Raw genomic sequence first — 17,141 nt, 5'->3', positions numbered from 1 at the left:
TGCAATTTCTTTTTTCTTTTGTAATATTTTATGTATTAAGTTAAAATTGAATGTTAAATGTAAGTTTTTTCAATATTGCAGGCAATATTGCAACGTAATAGAACGTTGCAATATTGCATACATCTTAAATAGAGGCTGAAGAGGCTCTATTTAAGAACGAAATGCATCCTATGAATAAAATTAGTCTTTTATTTATGTGATCTCAATTTTCTAACATTCTAATATGTTTTGATAACTTCCATATTTATATATCACCACCTATTGGTAGTTTGAGATTATTAAATAAAATAAAGTAATGTTGAAAAATTATTTATAATCATACTTCACATTTATCATAATAAGCTTAATTTTTGATAACTTCAGTGAATATATTCTATATTACACAATGTTGAAAATCTTTTTCTGTAAAATGATTTTATTTTTCGTAAGATATCAAATTGCAAAGATGTTGATTTTAGCAACATTTTCTCTTTAGTGTCAACTATCAATTATTTTCACATGTTTTTAACATCCCAGAAGAAACTCTATACTTTAGAGTACATATAGCTTCCATTAACTGGGTCCCCCTTAAGGAAAACTCAGTTAATGGTTTTTCAACATTTTTTCTAATTTAAAGTATACATACATAATGTAAATAATAAATAAATAATATCAGTTAATATTAATATATAAGAGACAAAACCAACCTTATTTTTATTTTTTTATATCATTATTTCTTTTAATTTTAGTTATGGAATATATTAGTTTAGTGGAAAAGGCTTTTCAACTCTATCAAAAATTAAGATAAAAATTGACTTGACTTAGTGTTTAAGTGCTGTTTAAACATTGACCATGCCATGGAGTAAAATAATATTTTCATCTTTGTAAACAATTACAGACCAACTTTTAAAAATTTCTGTTTGAAATTTTCACTATTCTAATAAAAATTTTATGTATTAACAATTGTTTTAAGTATTAACTTATAACAATGTATAGATAAAAAAAACTTCTTGGATGTTCTAGTACAAATATCTTTTAAACAATATTGTCTATTTGAAACATTGTTCTTTAATGTATATTTTTCAATTTTGATAACATGTCAGAAAACATTTCTTCTGAGAGTTAAAAACATTTGATCTACTGAAAATGAAGTGAAACATAAAAATTATGTATGACTTCTCATTAAAATAAAAAGTATTAATTCAACTAATATCTTAAAGTACTAGTCCCTACTGACTAAACCAGCTCCTCATTGTAAAAAAAGTCAGTATAAAAATTATAAATTTAATTCTATTTTCTTACAGATTTCAAAAGCTTAAAATAAAATTTTAAAAATCTAAAAATATAATACCTATGAATTTCTACATAGTACTAATATTATAAAATATAAAAATTTTAGTATCTTCTATTTATTAAAACTAAGAAAAAAAACAAAAGTATAAAAAAACAATAATTCTACCATTATCCCTGATCTTACGCATCAAGTGAGGTGGCAGTTCATCTTTTGGTCTACAAAGAATGCAGTAATAACCAGATTCTGAACAAATTTCAGCGTCGTCATCATTTGCCATTTGATCACATTTTCCATGTAGCCACCTTAATTAATTTTGAAAATAGTTAAATATCATAATATAGAATGTGAATGATTATAAAATACATACTTTCGTTAAGTATTCAATAAAAAGTTTTTTGTTACAACATTATTTTATTAATTTTTATTAATAAAACAAAACCTTGTTTTCTTACCTCTCACACTGAATACATTGAATTACTAAATCATTTTCCTGATAATTCATTTGACAAACTGGACATGTCATTTGACTAGAACAAGGACCACACATAGTATAGTTATTTTGCCATTGGGATCCATAACCAGAAGATTTTGAACCACACTGTATGCAAACCACACACCTATAATAATAGACATATTTTCTATTATATTTTTACATTATTATTAATGTAATTTAGTTAAATTATTTTACCTAAAATTACTCATTAACTTTTTATTTTAATAATAACCACTTTAATTACTTTTCAGTTTTTCAAAACTGTAAGTTTTGAAAAATTTCTCATTTTTATAGCAAAATTTTTTCATTGTCTATAAAAGAAATTATTATAATTTTTAATAACAAAATTTTCAAGTTAAAATTATTTTAAAAAATGATAATGATGATGATGATGATGATATTACAACCAAAAAGTATCTCTTAAAAAATTTTTTGGTTGCTTCAATTAATTCATCTCTTCAATGGGTTCATAAGTTAAAATTTCATAAAAATGTTTTTTCTATAAAAAGATATTACATAATAACACACAATGTAATATTACATTGAATATTATGTAATAAAAATTAAAATTATCACATAATATTTGATAAATAGATCTAAAAAAATTCTAAAACTTCAATTGAAACTGCTTTATTTGAATGAAATTACAATTCCACATTTTTTTTATTACTATTTTCATTCATTTTTATTCATATTCCAAATCCCAAATATCCATTTTCAACAATATATCAAATAATCATACAAAGATAATGCTAATATTATTACAAAATTTTGAACTAATTGTCATAAACAATAATCATTAGATAATTATAAGCATACTATCTAATGTACTATCGTGATAATGTAACAACATAATCCAATCTACAGCTTTTCTGTAGTCTATATATGCCATGAGTATGTTTCTGTGTTGTTTGTGTGCTTGCTGTAGAATGACTGACTCTAAGAGTAACTACTCTTTGCATCCCCTGTGATTTCTATAGCAATTTTTTTGTTGTTCGGTAAAAATATTGTGTTCTCCAACATGTTTGTATATTTTTGTTTGCGATACAGAATGTCAATAATTTAAAGAGTGTTGGAAAACATGTAATTGGTCTGTATTGAGAGAGGTCAGTGGTATTGTTTTTAGGTTTCATGTAGGTAATGCCCTGAGTAAGAAATTTTGGCATGTTTTGTGAATTGATGATGTGTGTTAGGTGCTAGCTAGTTCCTGGTGCAATGATGTAAACATTTTGTAACAAAAATTCTAATTGTTGTCTACACCAGGTATCTTCCAGTTTTGTGTTATGTTAACAGTGTATTATTACAAAGGGTATTTTTTAAATAAGGTCTGTTTTTTAATAAGAAGAAAAATACTGCAAATATCATTAAAATATATTTTTTTCCCATATTCTACATACTTTTATCTACCTTTCTACATAATTTCCATTTTTTTCAAACATTTGTCATATCACTCAACAATTTTTTGAATTCCAACTTCAAAAAAATCTGCTGCCTGTGAATAAGCCCAATCCATGACTTCAGTTTTCACTTCTTCATCATCATTGAACTGTTGACCACCAAGGAACTCCTTTAAGTACCAAAACAAGTGAAAATCACTGGGTGCAAGGTATGGACTGTAAGGTGGATGATCCAGTTGTTCCCATCTAAAAGAACTGATTAGACCTTGTGTTTGTGCAGAAACATGTGGCCTTGAATTGTCACGGAGAAATATCACACCGGAAGACAGTAGGCCACGCTGCAGCTGCTTGTTTTGTATGGATAATCCATGCCGGAGTTTTGTCACTTGTAGCATTATCACCATAAACTTCACAAATCTGATGGTGAATTTCTGTTGCTGCCAAGTTTCTCACACTCAAGAATTGAATAACAGATCATATCTCACAGCAGGTGACTCAATTTTCTTAAACATTATAAACTTCTACAGCTCAGCACACAGACAGAAGATATAGCTGCAAATTGCATCTAAATGCACGCAAAGCATGTTGGGAGCAGATGCACATGCGCACTGCTGCGATCGCACATCATTCTCACTCTCATTCACAAATGGACCTTATTTAAAGAATAGCCCTCGTATTATTATTATTATTATTTAAATTTTATATCATATTGTAACAAAAAATTATTTGATTTCCTTCATGATCCCTTTAATCTTCTGTTCAAATGCAAGAAATGTCATGAAAAGCTATTGTTTAATATTTTTTTGTGATGAATAGAATAATTTAAAGCAGTAGAAATAAAGAAACAAGAGTCTAAATGATCACTCACATGATCAAGTGATGTTAAAAACTTGTGAGAACTTTTTGGTTAGAGTATAAGAAAACCAAAATGAAAAACAAGTCAATAATCCATGCTCCCTCAAATTAATGTTTGATATGTTGTACTAACAATTAAAAAATTCTACATATACAAGCTATGTTATCAAACAACTAAACATGAAGCATTCCCCACAAAATACAGAATATAATATTCAAAAACTCCTATGTAATAGGCTTCTATCAATAAAATAAGGTGTATGCCTTCTTTGTTGATTTATCTTCTGCATTTGATAAGTGTTTCTAGAAACTTGTTGTGGTCAAAAATGTTACGTTAGGATTTAAGTTATAAGATTGTGTCTCTACTTATTTCTTTGTATGAAAATTCTTCACTTACAGTAAAAGATAGAGGTATCTGCTCTTCCTTAATGTTTTCTAAGACCAGTGTTAAGCTGGGTTGTATTTTAAGCCCAATTTTGTTCATTATCTTTTTGAATGATCTTATGACACTATTAACTCCTCGGGCTATTGTATAAAGTAAATGGTTTCAAAGTAAAATACTTGCTTATGCTGATGATACTGTAATTTTATCTGATTCTGCGGTTGGACTTCAAAGAATGATTAATTTGTTAACTATTTATTTAGATGATAACGTTTTGAAATTAAATTTGAATAAGTCTAAGGTTGTTGTTTTCTGAAAAAAGTGGTAAAAATTTGAAGGCAGAAATATGGTGGTTTAAAAGATTCCCAATTCAAGTCTCTTCGAATTACAAATATTTAACAGTTACTTTTTCGACCAACAGTTCATTTTGGACACATTACTCCAATAAGAAAATTCGTGCCAGAATATTGACAAATAAAATTGCTCAATTAGGAACATCTGCTAGATTGCAAAACATGAATGATTATTTATGGTTACTGAAAATGATGTGTTTGCCCTCTTTGTTATATGCTCCATAAATCTGGGGTTTTCACTTAATAAATAATCACAGAACACAGATCCAATTAATTAGAGACCTATTTTGCACACTGGGCTATTTAGTTATGATGTAATATTCTTTGACTCCTATAAAACTTTTACCTGTTAGAAGGTTAGGGAATTGGCTTATTAGTAAGTTAGTACTTTAAGTAAGATATGTTTGAAATTTTTACTTGGCAAGGATTGTATAGATTGGACTAGTTCTCTCATTACCACATGTAATAAACATGGCATTAATGTTACAAGTGGAAATGTAGAGTTGATAGACTGGTCACTCCTCCTAACTAACATTTTTGATAACTTTTTTATGTGGTTTTAATAGAAGAATAAATAATAGTGAATTAATATATAACAGCTGGTATAAAGAATTGGATTTTACTTTTTTCGATAATTCATTATATAATCAAAATGTGTTTCTTATTATTCTGTCTTTTTTTACACAGGAAAAGTGCAATTCATTATATTTCCTAAACAATTATTCCAGAGAACTGTGTTGTTTTTGTGCAGAAGGAAAGATTTTGGATGTTTTGCATGTTTTAGTCTACAGCACACATTTTAAATCACTACAAGAAAAAATTTGTGGTTATACTGTTTTCTTCAGGTCTTATTTCCTTAAAGTTCTCTTTGATCCTCATTTTCAATTTAAATTCTTTTGTTTTTTAAAAGAGTATGTTGATCTTTTTTCTTAGAGGGCATGATTCCTTGGCTTTAAATTTGGTTCTACTGCTGATGAAGTTTGGGAGCATCTGTCAATTGGTGGCTTCAATACTAATATTTTGTCTTTTATAGGTAAGAAATATTATTATTATTTATTTGTTGTTGTTTTTTTTATACTGGCAGATGCTCCATAATTTAATGTAATTTGATTTATGTCTAATTTAATTAATGTTATTTTGTTCTATTTTTTGTATTGTTTTGTATTTATTGTTTTTTTTCCCTCCCGCATTATGGAGTGTATTCAGTATGCTTAAAATAAATACAATAAAATATCAATAACATTAAAATTTTCATTTAAAAAATAAATCAAGAAATAAATTTCTTACCATTTGCATTTCCAGTTACCCTGTGGAACTTCATCAAGAGGTGGATCCAAACAGTATGTATGATAACTAATATCACAATCATCACACAACAATAATCTACCTTCATCATGGGGTTGACCACATCCTTCACAAACTGTACAATCAAGACATCGCCAACCTTTTTTCAAAATAATTGCAGTAACCTATGTAAAAAATTTTTTTAAACAATTATATGTAAATTTAGAAGAAAAACATTCTTATTTGAATAAAAAAACCATACATAGTTCCATTTTCTCATATTATAATTAAACACTAAATCACCTAGATCCTTTCTTATCATTTTACTTTTACTTGCAACATGATATTTTTTTACAATATTAAAAATAATAGCAAAGTAAACTTGATATTATTAAATATATTTTAAATAAAATATACATTTGAATGTGTTATACTGATATGATAATATAAGATAAATGTATTCACTTTGGTATTGTAAAAATCATTTAAAAGTTTTTGATATAGTTCATAGAATTCATGGTTAGTTCATATGTAAAAATCAGCAATTTACCATTGCTAACTTCTCCAGGTAGCAATTTACAATGTTAAACTATATATAATAATTGAAAACTGATGATAATAATTGAATTATAACTGAAAAATTAAATTGAAATTAATTGAAACAAAATTGAATTTCATAGAATTGAAAAACTAAATGGTGATTTTCAGACATTAAAATTTTAACAAAAAATAAATGAAACTGTTCATAAATAATAATATTTATTTTATGGTTTTGAAAAAGATATTTCAATGTGTAATGTAATGATCTTAATAGTGCACTCTCATTTTCTTGTAACTATCTACTTTCTAAAAACATGTTAATATTTTTTTAACAATTTTAATTTATAATTTAAAAAAAAAAACACCTTTTACATCAAAATAATTAAAATATCATCTTCCCCTCAATATAAAAAATTTTTCTAATGTTAATAATGTTTAAAAAAAATTCTAATATTGGAGGTAAAGGTAATATATATATATATATATATATATAAGTTAAAATAATATTAAATAATTTTCAAAAAAAATTTTGCATCAAAATCAGTAAGTGGCATTTTTATAAGAAAGAAAAACATATTTAAAATGTTAAAATTCAACCAACTTACTTTAACACTAACACAGTAAGGATGATAGCATTGCCCACACTGAGAACATGCAATAACTCGACCTTCATCACCACGTCCATAACTTCCACACATAACACACAAATCCTGAAATAATCATTATTTAATGAAAATATTTCAAAATAATTAAATAATATAAATATAAATTTTAATACATATTTTCCATTATTAAAAGATATATAATCTGAGATGTATTGTTTTTAACTAAAAAAGTTAAAAACTAAAGCTAAATTGTTCCCTAAATTATTTAATGAAAAATATATATTTATTTATTATAGGGTGTTATAACAAATATAAAGTCAACAATTTATTATACTGAGTTACCAAACATTTTTACAGTATGTATTCAAATTAATGTTGAAAAATTGAAATTAATCAATCCATTCAAATTCAAACCAATAAACTAATTAATTTTTTTGATTTGAATCAATAAAAAATTAAAATATAGAAAATAAAAGTGATCTAAATTTCACTATTAAATTATTACTGAATACTTACTTGAGATAAAACAAAATCATCAGAGGAGGAACAGAGAATCATTTTATTATCGACTGTAGGTTCATCGTCTTGTTTAGAATCTTTTGTATCAAGTAGTGTGCCCTATTAAAAATAAGATATTTTTTATAAAAAATGCTTACATTACCCTCTGCTACATCCCATAATATTTATATTTTTTTAAAAGGACATACAGCAGAAGAAATATCTCAAAAGACAAAAAATTAACATACATAACAATAAGTCACTATCACATGCATGAAGATGGCTAACATTGTGAACTTGTATTATCTAGTTTTGATACTTGGAGTTTTATTTTGATTTTACCAACATTTTAATAACCCTGACTTTTTCATTATCGTTATGTTCATAATATTAATTATTAGAGTTACTGATGAATTTATACCATGTGACCCCATTCATACAATGACAATATTCAGATACATAGCCAAACAATCGCCTTAAATACTCAGGCTATAAATCTGCTAATTTTAATAATTAATACTAAGTAAATTACTTAGTATTAATTATTAAAATTAGCAGATTTAAAAGGCACTTGTTTGGCTATGTAAATATACATAGGCTTTTTTTTCAACTTCTGATGGTCCAAAAAAGAAAGACAAGTATAAATAAAAAGGATTTTCAATTCAGGAAAGAGATGAAAGTCTTCACACATTACAGGTGTGGAAACTTTCACCTTTCAGACTTCCACCCAACTTGGAACTTTTTAAACACCCTGCGTATAGCCCCAATTTAGTGCCAATCAACTTCCACCTCTTTCCTGAACTGAAAATGTAGCTAGGAGGGCAGAGGTTTGAGACTAATAACAATCTTCAAAACAATGTTTAGGCCCATCTCAAGTCACTGGAGGCAGCATTCTATAAAGAGGGGATTTCAAAGCTCATCCACAGATGTGAGAAATGCCTCAATCTTCACAGTGATTATGTCAAAAAGTAACCATGTTTGTACCTAACGTTTGGTAATAAATTCATTTTGTTATTTACACTTATCTTTGTTTAATGGACCATCAGAGGTTGAATAAACCACCCATATATATATATATATATAATATATATATATATATAGGGCTTTGGATTCTTAAATATACTTATAAATTTCCAATTTTACATGCCTAAAGATGACTAATTAGCTGAAAACATTAGCATATTAGCATTCTTATTCTTCCTCAACCCTCAACTTCACATAAGCAGTTTGTTTTGTTTAAATATCACAGTAAGGGAGTTCCACTAAAAATCCATACATGAGAAACAAGCATAACTCCAAAGGTAACAGAGATAGAAATTTAATTCAAATGTATTTAATCACAGAAAATAATCTGTAAGTAGTGGCAGCAGATTTTATGTTTCTTAGTGAAAAGTTTACAAAAATAATTTGTCAAACCCACTAAGTTTTTTTTCCAAACCAAGTTTTGAGCACGGAAGTTGGCTTTACTACAGATCAATTTTGAAAAATTTTATTTCAGACAAGGCCTTTGGGCTTTTCTGAAACAAAAAAATTTAACTTTTCTAAAAGCCATAATTAGGCACATTAAGTGAATTTTCTCCTTTCTTTACATAATTAATACCCAAATTTTTGAGTTTTGTGATGACACAGTGACATGATGTGCCATCAGGTTAGATGCTATAATGACCATTTCAATAGTTTTTGTCAATAAATGTTTTGAATATTCAAGTTATGTTTTGACATCCAAAACAAAATTTGCATACACAAAACAAAATTCTGACTTTTTGTGTTAACCTATATGCAGACATAATCATTTCTAAAACTTTTTCTGGTAAATACATTTTATTTCTGAAAACATTATTTGTTTATAGAATTCAATTTCTGTTGAATTTTTAAGCAGAAAATAAGATTCATTGTCATAAATAATGCAACAAATTGAAATTTTTTAGTAGTTTTGTGGTCATGATTTTCAGTGTTCCCTTTATCACTGCAGTTAGTTATCTGCTGATTTTGGAGCATCAATTTGCCAGTCAGCACAGAGACATGAGTGACCAGTATGGTAGCATCTAAATTAATTAATTAGTTAATAGATCTGGAAGCAAAGAGCAGATGGAGGTCCAGGTAGCATAAATGACAATAATCTGCCCAGTAAGCAGGATTAGGGATTCAAGACCTGTTCCAGGCCAATCTAATCTTCCAGAATATTCTAAATTTTAATTAAAAATTGATTTATTTTCTAATTATTAAATTTATCATGTGATGGTGGCCAAACTACCTACCTTTAGCCAAACTGCTTTATATATTATAATTAAATTAACCTTAATATAGTCCAATAAATAATTTGGTGGTCGCTTGACAATATTTCTTATAACATGCTTTAAAAATCCATATTGTATTTTATATAGTTAATAAATTTCTAAAATTATTGTTTAAAAAATAAATTTTGTTACCAAATAATTATCAAAAATAAAAGTATAATATTTTATCAAATATCTTACTGGAAAAGATAAAGTTCCAGGCATATTCAATATCTTAAGTTTCGGTTTTGGACCCCTCTTCCGATGAAATTCTGCAATTTTTGCTCTTCTCTTTCCGGCAAATTTACCACTACCCTAAAGAAATAACAATCCATAAATATTAATGAAATTTCACACATTTATAAAAATTGCTAACAATAAATATATAGAATAAAATATCCTCTTTTAATATCAGTACTCTGTTCCTGAAAATCAGACATTCTGCATGACAATGTTAACTGGGAGCCTATTTCCCACTATTTTATATGGGAAAAATTATAATGCATTACAATGTCAACCCAAAACACCCCTATATATAAATAATAACTAACATCTAAGGCTAAAAACATTGCTTTCTGATCACCAAATAATCAATAATGATGCTAATAAACAGGTGTTTTATAAGCAGTAATATATACAGTTGACATGCCATATCATAGATGTTATTATAGGACATAGCATATAATATATAATCAAATCCCTCTATAGTGATATTTAGTGAAACAATAAAACAAATACTGTCATAGAAAGATTTATTGTTACAGTGAAAACTTTTTTAAAGTATCCCCTTCCTCATCTAACTTTGTTGGACTATAAATAGATTGTCTAACAACAATGTTAAAACAGAAAACATGTAGTATTATTAGTCTCCTTTAGTACAAGATTTGAGTGATTTTATTGCAAAATAATGCTACCATATGTATTAAATATTAAAATCCAAAATCAGTCAGAACCTGAATCTTCCTAGGCAAAAATAAAATAAGTAGAATTAAACTAATTCTAAAATATAATTATTTTATTACATGTAATTTGCAACACTAAGAAGACACTCCCATGCACTTTCTATGAGATTTTTGTTGTTAGGCAAGTTTAACATAACAAAATTCCCTCAGAAATTATATAAAGATGTTTTACTGTTGCAAATTACACTAATTCTAAAATTAAAAGAGGCTTTGTTACAATAACTTTTATGTAGCAAGATCAGGTTCTGAGAGATTTCAATTTGATTGTGTAACATACAGGTTTACTATAAGCTTAATTTATAATTTCTTCAAAAACTAGAAATCTTAGATTCAAGCCAAAAGTGTCAAAAAAGAACTAAACTGTTCTAGAAATAGTTAAAACTGGTTTCTCTTATCATTCAGTGTTATCAAAAAATTTTGCTCAAAAGCTAATATTTAAGCTAAACAGACCAAAAAAAAAATGATACAGGTTGAAAAACCTTTATTCAAAATGCTTAAGACCACAAATGTTTCATAATTTGGAATATTTGTACACTTTTATCTCATTGGATTCATCTATATTAGTCTGATTTTACTAGTTTTCATATGTCATATGTTAAAATATAGTTACAAATCTTAAATGCAGCATTGCTTCTTCTGGTATTTGTTCTGTGAAGTGTTTGTTATCCGATTTGTTCACAGTCTGAACTGTTTGTTAACTGATCATCCACTGTATATTATTTATTTATTATTAATAGAAGATTTTTAATCATTAAAAGCCTGCAGCTAGAAATATAACGTTTTTCACAATTGATAGATTTAGTATTCAAAATACTACAATATATGTTATTGTAATTTTCTCCAAATATCATTACAAATGATAATTGAACATATAGCTTTGTCACTTAAAAAGGATTTGATATTGTCTTAAAAAATTCCAATACAAATTTCATACATGCATACTTTTGTTACAAATAATATACATACTCTTGGTCTTCCAACACCCATTCTTTTCTTGCCTGGAAATTTTCCACCGATAGGAAGATGTCTTGGAAGATGATAAGTTAATACTGTAGGATCATATGACTGAGAAATATCATTCTGGTAATTTATAACTGCCATAGGCTGACCAACATAATTCATTGGCTAAATAAAAGAAATATAAATCAATATTTAATAAATTTTTATTATTATAATATATTTTATACTTATTATAGTTACATATTATATTTTATATATAACTAATTAATAAATAAATGCATAAACTACATATAAATTCAATCATATAAAATATAATCTAATTATCAACGATAACCAAGCTCAATGTACAGAGTGTTTCAAAAAGAATCATCCGATTTCAAATGATTATATTATGAAAAGTAATGATAATACACACTTAAGATTAATTTTATATTACAGGGTTAATCTTCAAGTTTTTTTACATACTAAATCATAGGTGCTCAATATGCCCCCCTTTGGATGCACGGCATATGTCCTAATGGTAGTGAAATTTGTCCCAAACTTTTGCAAGCATGTCTGCATCCACTGCTGTCACTGCTGCTGTTATGCAGTTCAACCACTGTAGCTGAAAGAGGAGACACATAAACAGAGTCTTTTATAAACCCACACACGAAAAAATTACAAACAGTGAAGTCCAGTGACCTAGGAGGCCAGTTATGTAAAGCTGAATCATTAGGTCCCGTACAGCCAATCCATTGTTGGGGAATCTGTGTATTCAAAAATTCTCAAACTCTCAGGCTCCAGTGTGGTGGTGCCCCATCCTGCTGGAAAATGAAGTCATCCAAATCGATCTTTAAACTGTGAGAAAAGCCAGTTTTTAAGAATATTGATATATGTAATTCCTGAAAATATAGAACTGACAGACGAAGGAAGTGCGTGGGTGCTTGCAACCGCATAAAACTAGAGAATTTCCTCTTTCTAATAGTACATCGTTTGATCAAAACAGTTTAAAAGCTGAATAGTTATGATTTTTTTAAATCATGTGATTCTTTTTGAAACACCCTGTATTATTAAAGCAGAATATCATCTACAAGATTTTTTAGGTTATATACAATTATTACCTTAATAGCCTTAAAAATCGAAAAGTCAATATTTAATTATAATCTAATCATGAAATACTTATTTTTTTTAAACTCTTTCCACCCTATGGGTGCTAAGAGAGCCTTTTTTGTTTTTACCAAGCTCATTATGGGTTTTGCTAGTTTGGGGGCAGATGGGTGGTGAGAGAGTCATGGCTTGACATATTCAGATAGACCACCCTGAAAAATTCATGACATTCATGACCTCCCAAATTCAATCCTGGGTCCCCAAAGCAGTAGGCTGCCACCTTAACAGCTCAGCCATCTGGCCATTGATGAAATACTATTAGCAGATACATTTGAATATTATAACACTAAATGTTAATTCCTTTCCATTATATGTAAATACTTAAAAAGAAAACATTATCATTCAATTTCATTAAAATATATTTAACAAAAATACATGAATGATTAAATTAATTTACATCTTTGGAAGCAAATTTGAAAAAAATAAATTACTGTAAATAAGATAGACAGCAGAATTTGATTTCTAAACTTCTGATTTTAATAATTATACTCTTTTAAAAAATTTATATTTAAAAATAGATAAGACATATATGAGCAAAAATAAAATAAATAAAATATAGACAAAATTATAAATACAGAGAAATTGCAAAACATCAATATCTTAACATGTTTTAAAATAAAACAAAAAATACTAATAATTTTAAATAATTAGTATTATTGTAAATTTTTACATTAAAAAAAAAACAAAATGTTTACAAAATAATAATTGATTCTGTATATTAAAATAGTTCTATATTTATGTGCTTACATGAAAAATAACTTTTTAATTCAGCAAAAATGTTTAACTAAAAGTTGGTCAATGCATCATAAGAATGAAAAATAATAAAATGTGCCTGTTCTCTTCTCACAAGTGTCAATGCTTAAAACAATGAAAGAGAACAAACAGAAACTTGTGTTATTATTGTTTAAAATATGGCAGCTCAAAACACACTTTAAAACATTCATTGAAATCATATTTTATTTGTGAAATACTTTAAAAAAGAAGAATAAATGTTTTTAATAAAGTGATAATACAGAATATTAAAAACTAATGAAAGAAATCAGCAAAAATAGTCCGATTTTATTAAATATTAAACTGTACATTTTAATATTTAATAAAATTGTGAATCTGTATATATTCATGTGAGAAGTCGGGGGCACAGGGGCTGTTCCCTAAATGCCACTTAATTGGCACGGGTTCATAAAACCCACTCACGTTGTCGTTGGATGGCTTTAAATCTGATAGGAGGGCAAGTTATTGAGTGGGGAGGTGCAATGGATAAGTCGATAGGTGACTGACAGGTCTTTAACATTTAACAAAATAAAGTTTATTATACACATCTAAATCTAAAGGATACATATGGATCATGCAACAAGGGGATAAATGCAGTTAAAATATAGATTTTTACAAAAGAACAGCAACTAATCTAGTTCCTATGCCGCACCTAATTCTGTGACCAATGTGAGAGAGAGAGTTCACAAATATCTAAATATATCTCTATGTTTTAGCTGATGTGACACTTGTTCATTCATATGGAAGCTTCATAGCTAATGAATGTCTTCATCCTTTGTCTTCTCGGACAGGATCAGGTCCATTTCATGGAGATTGACTGGCCACAATCAAAAGTATACTTCATCAAAGTGTGCCTAACTTCTGGTGTCTCCACCTTTTATACGATTTGTGTGGGAACTTAGTCATGTGACCTTCCATTGTTTTGAAAGCAAAGATTACTTTTGCAGGTGTGCAAGGTTGATGATGATTTGCACTGACGTCATGGTGTCGCTTTTCCCTTCTTTCACCATTGGATGTTATTGTTTCACAATGGCATGTTAACTTTCCCATCCATTTGTGCTAGTTGTCATTCAATCAGATTCTAAGCGAGAGTTTTTTTTCTTAATGATCACGATGAAGGTTTACATAAAAATTTTCATAGAAATGGGTTAAAATAATCCCAAAAACTCGTGTATCTCACATTCAGCTAATTTAGTATCCAAAATATATAGATAATGTATTAAAGTGCCAATAAACATTTCTGTTTTACCAGTCTCTCAACTAACAGCAGAAAAAACTGCAATATGAAGCAAAAAAAGTTTTTTATATTTTTCCTATAAACCAAAAGAGAATAGAAAGTACATTGTGATAAATGCACAAAGTGTTATGAACTAAACCAATTTAGTGTCATTTTCTTTTTCTCTTCCATCATTTTCATAAAGAATAAACCATCTTTATCATTGCAGTTTCTGGCATTTATGAAGTTGAAAACATTAGTTATTAAAACTGTTTTGCTGAATTAAAAGTTAATTTTTCTTTAAAAACTAAAATAAATTGCTAAAAACTTTTTATAATCAACATATTTAAAAATAACCTCTGTTATTCAATGAGAGCAAGAGAAAACTATATAAATTTTTTCTTATTGTGTAGATATAATCTTGTATCTATTTGAAATGAATTTTATCCAAGCTTGACCCATATACAAGACTTAAAATAAATGCAAAAATTTTTTGCAGAATATTTGGCATTTCTGCTGATTTTAGAAGCAGCAAGCCATATCTAGAATAAAATTAAAATTATCTGTGCTAATTTATTTTGTTACTGCTACAAAAATTTTAGTTTTATTGAGTGTTTAGGTTTCATATTCTAATAGGTATTTTCCAACATATGATGTCTATGTCAACTGCAGGCATTACATTAAAACAATAAAATTAAGTAAAGATCTTAAGTAAATTCTATACAGTTTGATAATATAAATCCATTCCCAAAGTATGTGTTAAAACTTATTATCATTGTTTTGACATTTAAAGTAAGAGTAAATTTAATAATATAACTATAGTTTTTTCAAACTGCAGTCCAATAAAATATATTAATAAACAAGAGACCTTTTACAATTTTATTTAAAAAAAAAATTGAATTTATTCAGTATCATTACTGAAGATTTAAAATTACTTGTATTAAATTAAAATAGTTTTTTACATAACTATATATATAGTATAGCATCCACATCTGATTTCAGCTATCTTAACAGACACAAGTTAATCAACACATCATAAAAAAAAACACATAAAATCCTTGACAACAAATATATCTGTACTATTTGTCTATTTACTGTATTTATTCATTTAACATAACAAAGTCAAAATTTTAATTGGCTGCCAAAAATAACTGATTAACTAATTAACCAATTATTTTGTGCTATAATAAAAAATGATTAAACTATAAACTACAAATCGGTGGTTATACCACCATCTTGTATTAATATTAACAATTAAAAATTAAATTGAACAAATTAAACAATTTTAAAAATTTTAACACAAAAGATGTCTCAGAGTGGAACTTGAAACTTCTGCTTACTGTGCAAATAAATTACTATCAGAGCTCCAATCCAATCTACCAGATATATATATGAATTACTACATCTATTTATATCAAAAATATAGCTAAAATAAATAATAATTTTATAACTTATAATTATAAAAATAATATTGTAAACATTTAAATAGAAAGTCATTTAAGAATTGGAGATATAAATATATAAATGTAGTTGTTTTTTAATTATTGTTTATTAATTGCTTCATTTCGAAACATATTTAGAAAACATTGACTATGACATCTGATATTTTTCACCAATCATTGCACAATATCAGTAAACACACATTATTTCACATTATTCAGTTTGTTTACAGTCAGTTTATTAATACAAGAATGCCATACATTGCAGGTTTACATTCCAATATGTTAACCATTTTCCTAATTACATAAATCTTTTTTTTTTAAATTAACACAACAAAGCAATATATATATCAATAATTTATAAAATTTTAACATTTCTTATAAGCCAATAAAAGTATTGTACTTTTATTGGCTTATAAGAAACATTAAAATTTTTGTTGAGTTGGAGAGCAACATATATACAATTAAAATCAACTTTCAAATTTAAAATCAGTTATTTTTTTACTTATATATTTTCTTAACTTCTTATTGAATATGTATGTACTGTACACAGGTATCCCTCATACAACACAATTTGAAAATTGGGGATATACCTGTACAACAGAACTTCTGGTTTCACTCTAATCAAATTTAAAATCAGTATATTTTTTTACTTATATATTTTCTTAACTTCTTATTGAATATGTATGTA

At 26.9% G+C, this 17,141-nt stretch overlaps 1 protein-coding gene across 11 annotated transcripts in view; it reads right to left on the bottom strand.

The window, feature by feature from the left end:
• Nucleotides 1-17,141, bottom strand: part of LOC136989019 (histone-lysine N-methyltransferase 2C-like) — a 293,266-nt gene that overhangs the window by 205,574 nt on the left and 70,551 nt on the right. For all 11 annotated transcript variants that reach the window (XM_067287031.1, XM_067287037.1, XM_067287034.1 and 8 more), the window contains exons 17-23: nucleotides 11,885-12,043; nucleotides 10,158-10,271; nucleotides 7,699-7,800; nucleotides 7,183-7,287; nucleotides 6,041-6,222; nucleotides 1,726-1,890; nucleotides 1,439-1,575 (exon numbers count right to left, since the gene is read on the bottom strand). In XM_067287031.1, the coding sequence (XP_067143132.1) occupies nucleotides 1,439-1,575; nucleotides 1,726-1,890; nucleotides 6,041-6,222; nucleotides 7,183-7,287; nucleotides 7,699-7,800; nucleotides 10,158-10,271; nucleotides 11,885-12,043 (964 nt within the window). The remainder of the gene's footprint in view (nucleotides 1-1,438; nucleotides 1,576-1,725; nucleotides 1,891-6,040; nucleotides 6,223-7,182; nucleotides 7,288-7,698; nucleotides 7,801-10,157; nucleotides 10,272-11,884; nucleotides 12,044-17,141) is intronic.

The sequence above is a fragment of the Centruroides vittatus genome, unplaced genomic scaffold (assembly GCF_030686945.1).
Source record: "Centruroides vittatus isolate TY-2023 unplaced genomic scaffold, ASM3068694v2 scaffold_435, whole genome shotgun sequence".
In the NCBI taxonomy this organism is placed as follows: domain Eukaryota; kingdom Metazoa; phylum Arthropoda; class Arachnida; order Scorpiones; family Buthidae; genus Centruroides; species Centruroides vittatus.
Note: the sequence above shows the minus strand (reverse complement) of the source record. Positions and strands in the feature narration are given on the sequence as shown.